At 42.3% G+C, this 15,865-nt stretch overlaps 1 protein-coding gene across 4 annotated transcripts in view; it reads left to right on the top strand.

The window, feature by feature from the left end:
* The window catches only part of KALRN (kalirin RhoGEF kinase), a gene marked incomplete at both ends in the record, with an annotated part of 502,255 nt that overhangs the window by 458,364 nt on the left and 28,026 nt on the right, over positions 1–15,865 (top strand). For all 4 annotated transcript variants that reach the window (XM_084264735.1, XM_084264736.1, XM_084264734.1 and 1 more), the window contains 8 exons: positions 2,289–2,358; positions 2,944–3,030; positions 3,805–3,897; positions 4,961–5,011; positions 5,345–5,422; positions 6,328–6,513; positions 9,942–10,113; positions 14,785–15,023. In XM_084264735.1, the coding sequence (XP_084120861.1) occupies positions 2,289–2,358; positions 2,944–3,030; positions 3,805–3,897; positions 4,961–5,011; positions 5,345–5,422; positions 6,328–6,513; positions 9,942–10,113; positions 14,785–15,023 (976 nt within the window). The remainder of the gene's footprint in view (positions 1–2,288; positions 2,359–2,943; positions 3,031–3,804; positions 3,898–4,960; positions 5,012–5,344; positions 5,423–6,327; positions 6,514–9,941; positions 10,114–14,784; positions 15,024–15,865) is intronic.

Below are 15,865 nucleotides of genomic sequence, written 5' to 3'. Positions count from 1 at the left end.
GTGTCTATTTGTCTAAGCTGCTTTTAATTGAACATCAGCAGGTTGTTCAGGGCTGAACTTCCAAAGGACATTGCCTCACTTTAAAAGGTCTCTCTTGGTTTGTAAGTGCTTCTTAATATCTTCACAAATCATGGCTACCTTGAATCCTGAGATGATGTTCTAATTCATGTGCTTTTAGCCACAGTTTCACAATACCCTAGATCCTGAAATAGACCTTTTTCTACCCAGCCAAAACCAGCACAACTGCATGATGCAAAGCATCAGTCATACATAAAATAATTTTTCCCAATGAAAGAACACGTTGGTGGGCTATAGCTTTGCACTGCTTGGCTTCATTGGAGGTCGTTTATCATGCTGTCTCTAATCACAGATACAGCTTTTTCCTGGCTCAAACACCATGCCAGGAGTGCTGGTCAGTGTGAGGGAAGTGTTGCACACAGGAGAGACTGTGGTGTGGCAGTGTTGTGCTGCTAGAGGTGCTGCCACTCCTTGCTGGGGAGCTACAATAAGAGGCTCAGTGGGAGATACTGCTGTGGTCCATCCACAGCTCCTGAGCTACTGATAATAAGCGATCCCAACATGACTCACAGAGAGCTGCTGCTTGCTGGATCCTCAGAAAAGCTACTGAGGCTGCTATAATGATGTCTGTTGGGTCACAGTTAGAGGTGCAATTCATTCTACTGATGAGTGGTAGCAATGCTGTAAAGCCATGGCTTTCTTCCTATGCCTTGTGCTGTTCGGCAACGTGACCATCTCCACATGCAGCTGGTAGGATCATGAAAGCTGACCATACCAGCACTATTTGGCTAGTAGGGTGATAAAATGCAAATCCCTTCAAGATTCTTCTCATGTGAAAGCTCTGACATGCTTTGGCCTACTTGGTGGTTTTGACTCTGAGTTAGGAACTCTGTTCCTTGAAATCTTACTCATACAAGTAGCTTTGGAAAAGCTGCTGGAACCATAAGGCTAATTTCAAGCCCTGGGCCATTTCTGCTGTAAGTTTATGAACAGTGATGTCTTGCTTATGGCCATTATTTCAACCAGACCACTCAGAAATACTCTTCAGCTCTGCTACCTAGAATTTGAGCATGCATGTATAAACTTGAGCAGTGGACACCAGGATGGATCTTCCTTCAGCTCTGGACATTTTCCTTCCCATCATGTGTTCCATAGGTGCTTATCTCATGGCCTGAGCCTGTCCTTACGTTCTGACAGATGCCCTTGTGAGCACACCAAGTTGATACCAGTAAAAGGGTGTTTTTAGTAGTGCCATTCATTGTCTAAGTGTGATGACAGGAGTTTTCTGTAGCACATAGACAGGGATACTCACTATTTTTAGTTCTCCCTATCTGGGTCAAGAAGTCTATTTAAATGCAGATGGATTTAATATTTATAGAGGATTGAGTTATGGAAGTAGTTGTATCTGATGGTATAGGGATGGTTTTTTGGGACATCAGTCCAATGTGCATCTTTTTTGAGGTTCTAGGATTTCTTGGGACCCTGGACCATTGCAAGCATGTCCTCTGGCTACTGCAGCAAATCCATGGATGCATTTCTGACAGAATTCCTGCAGTGAAAAAGAGGAAAGGGAGGTTGTCGGGATTTACCTACCAGTTAGAAAAATCTACCAGTATTTCTAAAGTTTAGTTTAGCTGTGCTTTTACCTCACTTTTAGGCATCCTGGTATATTCTTGGTAAGGGTATTCAAGCTGGAATGAATAACCTCCCCAAAGCTGTGAGTCAAGATAGTAATGATCCTTATGAGTGGCTATTGCTGTTATGAATCACAGTACGTTACTAGCAGTAGTATACTGAAAAACTGGACATACCAAAACTCCACCAGCAAAACAGGGATTTGTTTATTCAAGTGGAAACTTCTGCATCTCTTTCATGTTGACCAGTACTCCCAATCTGTTCATGCAACTGAACTCCCAGTAAAGCTTCAGTTGAGTTTTCACAAGCGTTTTAGTCTATAAAAAAGGTTTTACTTTAGGAGTTCTCATTGAGGAAAGCAACTCTTGAAACTAAATAGTAACTGGCACTTAAAAAAATTGAAACCACTGTAATAGTAAAGAAGAGCAGGTAATTTGCAAGACAAGACCTGTATATTTCACAGCTCTCATCCAATGTGTTGGAAATGCCACTACTGAGAGCTCAAGCCAAGCTTACATTTTCATTTATTATTCAATATATAACTAAAATTGCACCAGTGTATCTGAGGAACAACTAGCTTCCTGCTGGGATCACCTAAAGAAGTAGTCTGAAATATTGATATCCTTTTTCTCCAGCTTTTTCCTGGCTGAACTGGAAAAATGTCTTCAAGAACCTGAACGTTTAGCACAGCTTTTTATTAAGCATGTAAGTTTTATTTTGTTACCTGTCTCTAGTGTAATTGTCATTTGGGGTGTGATGACTCCTTTCCAAAAAGATCTGCTTGTGTTGACTTGACACTTTCCTATGTCTAAATTTAATTTAAAGTAGTCCTCTTGTTATGCATCTTCAGCAGATCTATGAGCAGCTGGATTGAACTAAAGGATTAATATTGTCTTCTTGGAGACTTCTTATTTTAGGGGCAAAATTGATGTGGCCAGGGACATCTGCCAAAATCTAATTATGTCAGGTACTTGGCCAACTGCTATGATTGACATGTTTGTGGGATATTAGCCAAAGGACAACTCTACAGTAAATTTCAGCCCAACCAGTGTGGGGCTGACCTCTCTAGCTGGCCACTCCCCATGGAAGCCTCCTCTTGCCTAAGGTGCAGAAGTGGAGAACAGAACCCGTTGTCAATTTACTTTCCTACTTCAGCAAACTAAATCTTTGATAAAACAACAAAATAAGGGAGACTTAGCAGAACATCTTAGCAACTTTCTGCCAGCTTTAATCCCCAAACAGAATGGTAGCCAATATCTCACCAGGCTGCTGTGCATCTTGCTTTCACAGGAGCGGCGGTTACACATGTACGTGGTATATTGCCAAAACAAGCCACGGTCTGAATATATAGTAGCTGAGTATGAGGCATACTTTGAGGTAAGCATTGTTTATTATACATTACTGCTACTTATAGCTGTGGGTCCTAGTCAGGTAGACCATTCTGTAACCTGGGTGGTTTATCTGCAACAAGCTAGAAGATTTTGATACTGCATGTGCTGCTAAAGTCTCTGCTACAGGAGAGAAAAGTTATTTCATTTATTTTTTAAATTCTCATGTTGTTAATTTCTAGTAAGTACTTAATTCAGTACTGACTCTCTGTGGTTCTCTGAGAACCACAAGCACAGTGATGTCTGTCCAAAATAAAATTAACTTTTTAATCTGTTGTCTACAAATAGGGCAGAAGGTAAAAGTCATTGGAGCTGGGTGGTGTGTCTCAGAAATTCCCAATAAATTTCTCTGTTTCAAGAAATCTTTGGGACCAGACACATTTAGATATTAATGTGAAAGAAGCTTGTTTAACAAGGGAAAGATGTTCCATTTCACCAGAGGGCATGAGGCATGCTCTGCAGGACTTGGTTGTGAGCTAATCCCCACTGCAGTGGAAAGAACAGTCTCCAGAGCTTGCAGTCCTGCTCAATCAGCTCAAAGGGGGAAGGAAGCCTGTGCCTTCCAGCTCGGTCATGACTTCTACCCAGTCCTTGCCTAAATAGGATATGCCAGATTTTTAAATCCTCTAAAATTCCCCCTTGCAAACAAAAGATTAAGAACAGACTGACTTTCTGTAGAAATACGTCTCTGCTGAGACATTTTATCATGTTTCCTGTCTTACTTTGTGATTGTTTGCAATTGGTTTTAATCCTCAATTTTTAGGAGGTTCAACAGGAAGTAAGCCAACGGCTAACCATCAGTGACTTTCTGATCAAACCCATTCAGAGAATAACTAAGTATCAGCTTCTTCTCAAGGTGAGTGGATAAGTGCTCTTTGGACTGAACTTTAGTCTTACTCCTGCATTAGGTGATGTTATTTTAAATCAGCCTTCGTTTTGACTGAGGAATAAGATGAAAGAGGAGTCTGCTTACACATGGGCATACAATGATGGAATCCTATGGAAAACATCCAGAGAGCAGGAGGGCCACATCTGTGGGAATGGTTTGCAATTTCAGATAGTAAAAAGATTTTTAATTATTTTCTACTGGATTTTTTTTTAATGGAAGAATAAACTGCAACTAGGATTTTTTTTATTCCTCTGAAGTTTCAGAATAAACTTTGATTTTTTTTTAATTCATTTTTTTTATTTCATTGCAATAAAAGCAACGAAGTGTGTTGTTAAAGCCTGTCTTTGGTACTAAATGGCATGCTTCTAATAAAAGTTACAGCCTCCATTTCTGAACATCTCTCTTTAAATTAGCATAAAAAACCTTATTTCTGATGTCTTAAAATTTGGGGAGCCCCCATCAGGTTTTTTTCCCCAAGGAGTCTGACCACTCTGGCTTCTGCTGATTCTAACCACAATGCAAGTTACTCAGGACTTCTAAAAATCCATCCCTCGGGGTCTTAAGCTAATATCTAAAATTAGGCGTCTCTGAACCCTACCCTGTAATCTCCAGCAGTTCTGGGGCTCTCAGCTGGTTTCTTCTCTTTTTTGAACTAGCCTCAAGCAGGCTGCCATCAGCCCACTGTTTGGTAATTTCATACTAGCAAAGAGACAGCAGCGTGTTCCCTGAAATGCCAAAAGGAAAAGAAAAATCTTCAAGTGTGTGTGGTCCAATGGATTAAGACAGGGAACAAGTCAGCATTCCCAAGTTTTGTCATCTTTTTGTGATGTTTTCAGCAGCCATCCACACTCCTTTTCCATATCTAGAAAGTGGTTATAATGTTCAGCAACCTCTAAAGATGCTTTTATTAATATTAGCGAGTTCTTTCTCAGAAAAATCACAGGCTGAATGTGCTTATTCTTTTTCAAACTGGTGTCTTTTGTTTTCTCTTTCTGAAGTGCCTTAATACAACCCTTTCTGCTTTCTCCAGGATTTCCTGAGGTACAGTGAAAAAGCTGGTCTGGAGTGCTCTGATATAGAGGTACGTTTTCATATCCTGGACAATGTTATTACCTAGTGGCACTTTATGTGGAGGAATGAAAACCCCAGTATTCCTTTGGCAATAGTTGAACATCCTGCTGGTATTCTAAATGTGGCATTTCTCTTACCAGAAATGTCAGAACTGAAAGATGAAGGCACAGTCCTGTATTGTAGGCACACCGTCCTCTTTTAGACATTACTGTACACCTTCAGTGCATCTCAACATGAATAACTCCTAGCAGTGATCTCACTATTGAAGTTCATTGTTTGACACTTTCCTTTTAGGAACCCTCTGATTCTCCTGTAATAATACAACATCCTTTTTCTTTAACAGAAAGCAGTTGAATTAATGTGCCTTGTACCGAAACGTTGCAATGATATGATGAACCTGGGTCGCCTCCAAGGCTTTGAGGTACATGTTTGCATTCTGCTTATAATAACACCTAGGCAAGGATAAGGATTTTATCTTTCTGTGATTGTCTTCACAATCTGCCCTACTCCAGGCTGTTTTTCTAGTGCTTGTTCTCCTCCAGTGCCGAGCCGCATGCTTTGGTGAGGTTTCAAAGGTGGGGGTGATAATATGCCTCACTCTAAACTTGTGACAATCTGTCTATTGTGTCTTCAGAATCCAAGGTCTGTAAAAGCTTCTGCAAGTTTGAATTACACTCCTTACCCTGATTGCAGGAGCAGAATAAGCAGTGAACCAGACTGTTAATAAGGTCACCTAGCATTTACATGTTAACAGCTCTGAGTCTGGCAACATCCAGGAGAGGGCTTGTGAGTTATAACCCCACAGGTTACAGCCTGTGGTTTGTAACTAAGCCAGGGCAGACTTTGGCAGTCCTGGGAGATGTCTTATTTGCAAAATGAAGTGAACTTTGTCTTACTGTCTTATGCATCATAGCATTCCTGCAAACAGGTAAGTCCTGTTTGTTTTGCACCTTAGAGGTGTTGTGTCACTGCCTACTGGTTTAAGGGATGATGGAGAGCTCATGACTAGAGGGGGATCCAAGGCATTACAATAACAAACTGCGTAATGGGAACAGCATTTGAAATGAAATACAAAACACTCTACTTGATACCTCTTGCTTTTGGTTTTACATGCTCCATCAGTGGCAATGGGAACAAAGAACCCTGCTATTTTCTTTAAACTGAGCCGTTGATTTACCAGATTGCTGCTTTGGTAACATAGATGGGATAAGTCTCACCTGAATGCACGCTGCTTGGAAAACGTGGACTGCACAAAACATAGCAGATTGTCTCATGGGATCATGGTGGGTCAGGGTTTGTAATGTCACTGCCTTGTCTGCTTCTCAGGGCAAGCTGACAGCTCAAGGAAAGCTGCTGCAGCAGGACACCTTCTATGTGACGGAGCAGGATTCTGGAGTTCAGTCTCGACCAAAGGAGCGTAGGGTGTTTCTCTTTGAGCAAATAGTTATCTTCAGTGAACTCCTTAGAAAAGGATCTTTAACACCAGGCTACATGTTCAAGAAGAGCATAAAGGTAAGCACTTGAGAGGGAAATGGTTTCTGTTTGCAGAAGACATTTGCATTTACCTTTCACTGGATCAGAAGCCATTTAAGACCATCTCTAAATAAACTACTGGGCGGCTAAATTTACTGGGTAATTTTTACAAGGATCACAGCCAGAACAGGTCCTGTGTCATTCATAGCTCTGAATTAGCAAATACTGCTAACAAAGCCTGCAGTAGTCAAAGGAAGTATGTGACAGCTGCTTTCAAACATGACCATAAAGAGTGGGGGAAGGTGTAGTAGCCAAAAGAGTGATCCTAGGCCAAACTATAAGTCAGGATTAAGCCTCTCGGTGACATTACTGGAAATACTCTCCCTCATGGGGAGAGGACCCTTAGTACAAATCTGAATGTTGCAAGAAGATGGAACTATTTCAGAAACAAATGAAAACACAGTTCTAAAAATGCAGCTATGAGGAATTTACAAACCAGCTAAACTATAAAGAAAGTTGTAAGAATTTAATACTGGGTTTAAATGATCTTTCCAGATTTTGGGGTGGGACTAAAGGTAAAAGCTGAAAGTAACCAGGGAAGATACTTATTTGCTTGTTTAAGGGCGTTTATGCTTTCTTAACAAATGAGAAGTTAATGTCTGAAATGGTAAGTGAAGGTGAATGAATGCTGCACCTCTCCTGGTCAAACAGCCTTTGCTGCACCCACAGAAAGAGCAAAGTCACCGGTTCATTTGAATGTCTTGATGGCTCAAAGCTGAGAAACCAGTCTGGGATTGATTACCTTTTCAAAGATACAAGTGAAAGAATATGTAGGAGAATGCATTGTGTTTGCTCTAAATTTTACATGGTGCATTAATATGAAATAGAAGAGAACAATATCAGGTGAAATAATGCATATTAGCCATATATAACTAAACCAATCTATGATAAACAGCATATTTAACTGAAATGGAGTCATCTTCTTGGCTGACAAACTGCAGCATTTACTGAAAAGCCTATACCCATTTGCAAGCCAGTGTATCTCATCGTTTCCAACCAAGTAATAAGCTATAAAGGAAAACCCTAAAGTGTACAAATAAACAATCATCTTGATTTAGATGATCAGCTTTGATTTTATCCTATTGCTGATTTAAATCATTATTCAAGTTGGAGATGGAAATAACATGAATCATTTTTACTTCAGTTTATTTTATGTATAACAATGAGGCTTTTATCTGCAGGAAACAATTCCTGAATTGTATATTGTAGATAAAGAGAGAAAAAATAAATCTCTTCTAATGTCAATAAAATTAGCTTGCCTCAAGGGTATGAGCTGCTTTTCTAGTTAAACAGCCTATGAAAGTAATGCTGTTCCCACTGCCAGGGTTTAAAATTTTTGTGTGATAATTTTCCAGTCCCTCTTTTCTTCCATTTGGCAAACAGCTCCTTCTCCTGTTGCGTGCTTACAGTAAGTGTGGGATCCCCCGTGGCTCCATGCGCATCTCCCACACCGCGGTGCGGACTCCGTGTGCCAGCAGCTCTCACACCCTGCCTCCCAGCCCCTGCTTTGGCTTCTGGCTGCTTTTGCCTTTCTCTTGTGCTTTCCCACAGAGATGAGCCCTGGCACACGGTGGAGCAGGACCATTCCCTACCTCCCTGTGCCCCAGGCATCCTCACCTGGCAGTAGAAGCTCAATGTGAGCTGGGTGATTCCCTGATGAGAGGCACTTTGTGCAAAGGTGTCACACAAACAGGCTGCCTCATCATCTGCCTTTCACAGCCCAGCCCTGAATGTGGGCGTCTGTAAATTGCATCTGGTCTGAGTTCATGAGCTAGAGTCTGAAGAGGCTTCACACCATCAGCTAGGACCAAGTTCCCTTGACGTTGGTTTGAGCGCTGACACAATCCTGCTTGGGGATCTTCCCAGCAGTTACCAGGGCTGACCAGCCATCTCTGGCTAGTTTTGATTCCATCTGTAGTTCATGGTTGTCCAGTTCTCTGGAAGATGCTCCTTGAGAGATGTAGACTGTTTCTCTGCTGGTCACATCCTTTCACACAGCTAAAGGAGTTCACCAGCACCAGAGGTCCTGTTTCTTTCCTCTGCGTCAAGGCCACTGCTGAGCACTGAGGTCTCTCCGTTAGGGTAAGAGCTGCATATGACTTCAGATGCAGCCATTCTGGTCTGTCAGGGAAATGAAGCTCTTAAATACTGTTCTCCAAGGTTTGTCACTGTGACAGAAACTTCATCATGATGCCCTACATTAGTGAAGCACCCTTCTTTATGCAGTGAGGCAGTTAGTATTCAGGGATTGCACATCCATTCCTGGATACTTCTCAGTTGGACACCTTTCAGACTCTTGGCAAATGCACCCCCTAAGACACAAATAGGAGTTTTGGGACTCTGACCTACAAGTCTTTTTCCTGGAGTCATCCCAGGATTGATTTGCTTGCTTTGGCTATCAACCAGAGAAGCCAAGAGCTTGGAACAAGAGGAGGAGCACAATCCAGGCTCATTTTCTGTCCCTTTCCTGTCCCCAGGGCAGAGGAGTTCCTGCCTGTCCCTCTGACTTCACAGGGACCCCCAGAAGAGAAGGAAGAGGCTCTTTTTGTCTTGCAGTTTGAAAGCTGGGCTGTATTCATATGTGGTGTGGATCTCTTCTTTCTTTGAAAAATATTCAGAGCAACTGGAGATAGACTTCTAGAGGCATGTTGTTGCCTTAGTCCTCAGAGCTGTCTGTTTTTGACCTGAAGACTCCCTCTCTTTTTTGAAAGGCTGTGCCAACCTATTCTTGGTTTACTGTCATAGATGTAAGTAGCTCAGAAAAAGTTAAAGTTCCAGGTACACATAAACAGAAGCCTCATAAGGGCAGGACAGCAGCCAGAATTGTCATCCGTGAGATTTCCAGAATGAGTATCTGTGACTACAGTCACGTGAAGTGATTGTGCACAGATGACAGTGTGATCTGCTAGAAATAAGATGATCTGCTGGAGCATCAGGGGAGAACTCCTCTCCTTTTTTTGGTGTATCCCTGTGCAGGGTCCTCTCCATTTTTAAAATACTCGAATGACTGAGACTTTCTTTCCCGTGGAGGATGAGAAATGTAAACACTTAGTTAAGCTGGAGGAGTGACAGACTTTATTAACATCTTAATAGGGACACTTTAACTCTACTTACAGGTTATAGTAAATTTTTAGCACATCAGTCAGGTCTGTGTTACCTTAAAATAGAAGTTGTAATTCAAGACAGGCGGATGTCTGGTGCATCTGTCAGAGCTTTATTAAGCATCATATTTAAGCTTAAGATTTATCTGCCTAAATCTAGATGAGGCAAATTCTTCTGATGATGACCTGGCAGGCTGTTATTGGACTCCATTATTTTCAGGAACTTTTCACAACAATGTTATTCTGATTCTTGAGTGATGTTAACTCTTGCTCCATGTAACACATTCTGACCTTGGCTTGTTTCAGATGAACTACCTTATCATTGAAGAAAATGTGGACAATGATCCCTGCAAGTTTGCTCTAATGAGCCGGGAAACATCAGAGAGAGTCATTTTACAGGCAGCTAATCCAGAAATTCAACAAGCTTGGGTACAGGACATCAACCAGGTCCTGGACACACAAAGAGATTTTCTAAATGGTACGTATATGGTCTTTCCTCTGTTTCCCAAACTTGATACTAAATGGGATTTAAAATCTTTGTGTCTTTGTTCCCTCTACAAGAGAAATATTTGGCAACATCTTTTCATAAGGAAAACTAGAGCCCAGCCTGCCTATCACTGTGTATTGTGTCAAGCAGTGCCCAGAGAGGCCATGGGAAGGAGTCCTCATGGTTTACAGATGATCTTTAAAAAGTGACCACCTCAGGGCTGCTGTAGAGAGCTCTCAGTCCTGGATGCCAGCTCTGCATGGTGGTACTTTTGTCCCTCTTGTCAATGACTTGCCTTTGGTGGTACTTTTGTGTAGGATCCTTTTAAAAAGCTGGGGATTGCAGGACTGCATCACTTGGTGCTCTCCATTCTACAGGCAGATTTTAAATCTAACATCTTCCCAAAGCCAGGTTGAAACCAGGCTGCCATTGTAGCTGCACAGCATCAGCTACTTAGAGCAAGGCTTATCCCCAGGAGCCTCTTATTCAAAATCCCCACGTGCTACAGGCTAAGGACATGAGGTGGAATGAGGGCTGCCTCACCATCTACCCCCTCACAGGTACAAACTTGGTGGGGCAACAGCTGCTATCAACAGAAAACCCAAGAGGGCAAAGAAACTCTGGGCATGTTTCTCCTAGGAATCATCATGGGAGCTGTGCATGAACAGGGGCCTTCCCAAAATGTCAGTTTTGCTTTAGGAATAGGTTCAGGGTGGTTTGAAGTACTACTTCAGATTAAAGCTGGGTTTCTTGGGGTGGGGAAGTTAAAAACAAAACCAAAACAACACACACATGATGAACAAAAGAGTAGATTTTGAAAATATGGAGAAATCAAATTTAGTTAACAATTACAGCTTGGTCTTGCTCATGATTGGGTGAGGGAAAGAGGAGAACCAGGACCAGAGGAAAAAAATTAGAATAGTATTTCTTTGTTAGTTTGGAAGCAGCAACATGGGAATGGTTACTTTGGAAGCTTCCAGAATTGGTTTGTACTATTCATTTCAAAACATTTTGGGTTTTTTTAATGGAGCTTATATTAGCACAGAGTGCTATATTTAAAAACATCATGTTCAATAATGAAGCTTATTTGCTTGATTCAAAGTGTTCTGGCTTGGCGTGTTCTGCCTATTTTGATTTTTTGGGTTTTGGTGTTCAGTTTTGTGGATTTCTTGTTCCAAAATCTGAAGAGGCATCAATACAGAGGTTCCATTTTCTTCAGTGTGGAGGTTTTGTTGTCCTTTGAAAATTTTAGTTTAGCTTAGTTATACTTTGCAGAAGTTAACTGGGAAAGGGTTACATGCAAAAGCTGTTTGTGACATTTGAAAACTATGGCAGAACTGAGCAGGGAAATAGGGTTTCACCCATGATTCCAAAACTTGTTATTAGCTTTTTGTGATTTGGAGTAGAAAGGGCCTCCTCATACGACCACTGTAAAGCGATTCCTTAAATACCTTGGTGAGATGAGCAAACAGGAGAGCTCAGACCAGCTGGTACCAAAACTTGCTGGTTTTGTGTCAGTGCAGCTGGCTTTGAATGAGGGCTTATTGTAATCCAAATAAGTTCCAGCAATGGTTAGCTACAGAATTGGGGTTTTTTTAAACTTTGTGAGAACTCCACAGATGCTACGGCACTGGTTTTGTGTTCCTTCCATGTCTTTCTTACTCATTGTTTTATTTTTCATCTGCTCCCTCCTATCCTCCCAAGACTTACTTCCCAGTGAGCCCTTTTTTTCTGCTGAAGAATCTTCATAGCCCCTCTTTAGTCTGTATTCTGTGAGGCCAGCGAGGAGCTTGGTGGGTTAGGAACATAATCGTCAGTATGTCTAAAGCTAGAAGTAAAAATAAATGTATATTAAAACACAGGCTTAAGGATTTGTTTTAAACCTATAAATAAGATCCAAGAAAATGATATTGTATCCAGTAGAGCCTGTCCAGCCCAGAACAATTTAAGTGGCTTTTAGGATGTAATCTTATTGAGGCTGACTAATCTTTAAATACGTTCTTTAGCTTTGCATTTCATTAAAGCGGATGTTTTCTGTCTTTAAAGTCACACTAAATCCAGGCTGAGCCAATGCTTCGTAAACTTAATAACAAAAGAGTCCCTGTGAGTTCTTGCCCAAGCTGTCTCTGATTTTCTGTCTTCAGCTGGGAAGCAGTAAAGAGTAAGGGGCTGTGTACAGAGCACAGTGTTGGCGTGCAGAGTTCATAAATGTAAAACTTGCTGCAGTTGCACTGTGATGTTCAGGCTCTCCATGTTTTCCCTTGGAAAAGCAGAAGCTGCTAAGCTTGAGAAGCACTCTGTGTGCTGCACAGTTGGCTGTAGTGACTGTTCTTTCCCTTTAAGAACCAAGCTGTAAAGAAAATGTGTCACTGATGGATGGATTTCATAAGGAGAATGTCATTGATCTGCACCTTTTTTTTTTTAATCATGTTTTACAAGGGGCTTTGAGAGAGAAGGGGAGAGCGTGCAAGTGAGTGGACACTGATTATTACTTTTCTCCCAGAAGCCTGTAAGAACACTAACAGATGTTGAACAGGAGGCTGGAAGCCAGACATTGCTGTGATAGTTAGTGGTGGAATTAGTAGTCACAAGTGGACACTCAGCTAAATACCCTTTAAAAGCACTGAGCAGGATAGATTGTTTCAAGACAGATAAGTATTCAATTGGGTCTTATGGCTAAAGACCTCGTAGCTTAATCTACTGCATATACTGGAAAAATGTCACTGTCCCTGTCCAAATCACTGTCAAAGTTCTCCCCAACCTTTCTTCTCCTCAATGGTCGATCTGCAGCAGGGCCAAACCATTTTCAGGTGCAGTTGAGGTAAGCAGGTGAAACTGGTAATCACTGTGGCATAAATCATAAAACCACAGAATGGTTTGGGTTGGAAGGGACCTTTAGATCATCTAGTTCCAACCCCCTGCCATGGGCAGGGACACCCTCCACTAGCCCAGGATGCCCAAAACCCCATCCAATTTGGCCTTGAACACTGCCAGGGAGGGTGCAGCCACAGCTTCTCTGGGCAATCTGTTCCAGTGCCTCAACGCCCTCAGAGTAAAGAATTTCTTCCTATTATCTCACCTAAATCTCCCCTCCTTCAGCTTCAGGCCATTATGAATCACTTCTGTGACAAGGGTCTCTGCATAGGTTTTGGAGCCAAGTAATCTTCCACATTGCTATAGGTCTGGTTTTGTCCTTTTGGAGCAAATAGTGATCTGGCATCCTCCTAGATTTTTTTTAGTCTCCTGTTTGTTAATATTAAGTGATTTCTTGTTGAAGTAGCCCTGCCTTGCTCTAGAAGGGGAATGCTACAGAGTATGCTGTGTGTTTTTCTTTCCTTTTCCTCCTGTTGGGAAAGACATTCCTTCTGTTGTGGTTCCTTGGTTGGGCTGATGCTGTGGCATTATGTCCTCTGTCTGCCTCTTGCTAGACTAGTCTCTCTGCATTCCAGTAGGTTTAGTCTGGTGCATGTACACAGTATTAACTGGCTATAAATCATTCAGTAAAGCCACATGACATGTAAAAGCCAAACCCATAGGTCTGGGGACAGGACTGCAGTCTGAGCCTAGCAAGTCTCTTCCTTTCCCATTCACTGAGAGTCCCAGCCCTGATCCCTTCTCCTCCAAGCAAAACAAATTCTTTATTTCTTTACCATCTGGCATTTTTATGTTTCCTTTTCCCAGTGTAAGCTCTCTCCATGACTATGAAATGTACACACTCACAAGCAGAGTCTTTTGGGTTTTTAAGGCATGTAAAGCTCTTTTATGTTGCTGTGGGTATTATCCTGAGAGGTCTGCACTGCTGTCTTCATGCCATCTATAGTTACTCACTTGCTGGTCATTTCCAGTGATATCTTTGAACCAAATTAGTTAATACAGAAAGCACATAGAGAGCTGACTGGCAGTGCATCGTGTCTGAAGAGTATTTAGTAGCCATACTCTGTTGGGAATACACAAATGAGACATACAGGTCTTGACCTGTGTTTTCTGAGGGTAGCAAAACTCACTGTAAATGAGCTGTGCATCTCTTATTCAGACTTTTCATTTATTTTTACTACAGGATGCCATTAATTTGTGCCATTTCAAAGAAAACAAATGCAATTATCCATGCTGTGAGTGGCAAATATTTTAGCCCACTGTGTAGGTTAGAGAAGCTGTTCCTAGCAGTAGCATGGAGTGCTGTGCCCAGTTCATGGCCAGCCTCTTTTCAATGGTCTGTGGAGACAGGACAAGGGGCAGTGGCCTCAAGTTGGAGCACAGGAAGTTCCACACCAACATGTGGAAGAACTTTTTCACAGTGAGGGTGACAGAGCCCTGGGACAGGCTGCCCGGGGGGGTTGTGGAGTCTCCATCTCTGGAGATATTCAAGACCCATCTGGACACCTACCTGTGCGACCTGTCCTAGGGAACTACTTTGGCAGGGGGGTTGGACTCGATGATCTCTTGAGGTCCCTTCCAACCCCTATGACTCTGTGATTCATGAGCAGCACAGCGTAAAATGCTTGTGTCCTGTCCAGCCATGAACGCACCATTGGCTTCCATGGGTGGCATCTCCCTGTTTGATTTGCAACTTCCATGTCTGTTCCAGTCGAATCCCCACACACACTCTGCATCCCTTTGCAATGTCACTGAAGGCACATAGCTAATTCTCGTTCTCTTTTGCAGCGCTGCAGTCTCCCATAGAGTATCAACGCAAAGAAAGTAGCTCAGCCGTGCTGAGGCCCCAGGCCGGTAGGGTTCCTCAGCCCAACAGCAGACCCTATTCTTCTGTTCCAGTAGGGTCTGAGAAGCCTTTGAAGGCTACAAGCCGTAACCCATCTCTCCCACCCCTGAAGATATCTACCTCCAACGGCAGCACAGGGTACGAACACTCACAGCCTGGAGACAAGTATGAACAAAGCAAGGTACTGAGCTCATCTGATAAAACATGATCTCATAGCCCATGTCTTGTATCGTAAGACGATCTATGATGTTAGCTTTAATTATTAGCTAACCAGGTCAACAGGAATCAGCATACTGAAATGATGGTGCAAGATGTGATTTGGGATTAAACTGAGACTGTGAAAGCTCTGGCATCCAGACGGGTGGCACTGCAGCTGGGAAACTGAGCCAGAGCCTGACCCTGGAGCCTGGAGGGATGAACCCAGCATTTTGGGGCACTCTGTTTTTGCAGACCTAATGAATCAATTTTCCATTTGCAATACTGGCAACAGCAATAGTCAGGCTTCTCTGCTATCCATTAACCACCCATTCCTGAAGAGGTCTACTCTGAGGTATAGTAGAAGGGTTTAGACCTTTTCCCACATAACAGTTCACAGGGTGCCAGTTGAAGGTTATAATTTGGGTCCATGTACACTGCACACAAACCACCAAAAAGTCATTTACCATCAGCAGTGTTGGGACCCTGCTGCTGGCTGTGATTGACCAAAGCTGCTTTCCAATATGACCTTTATTTAAGATCATAAGATGTGTGAGTATTCATTTGGCTTCAAATGTGAGCCTTTGATGGTCTTCCTCCCTGTCTGGCTCAGCACAGATCATTCATCTGTAACACCATACGAATGAGAACATGGCTGGGGCATCATCACTAGCAGCTCTGAAATCTAATATGACATAGAAGAGTGGTTTGTATCAGATTAGTGCCGCCTTTCAGAGCCTTAAAATCCTTTTCTACCAATGTGAACTTTTAGTGCTTTGTATCTTTCTTCCCCTGGTACAGTTAGGCTGGAAGTGAGGCAGTGGGATT

This window comes from Gallinula chloropus, assembly GCF_964237585.1.
Source record: "Gallinula chloropus genome assembly, chromosome: 5".
NCBI classification, from domain to species: Eukaryota; Metazoa; Chordata; class Aves; order Gruiformes; family Rallidae; genus Gallinula; species Gallinula chloropus.
Note: the sequence above shows the minus strand (reverse complement) of the source record. Positions and strands in the feature narration are given on the sequence as shown.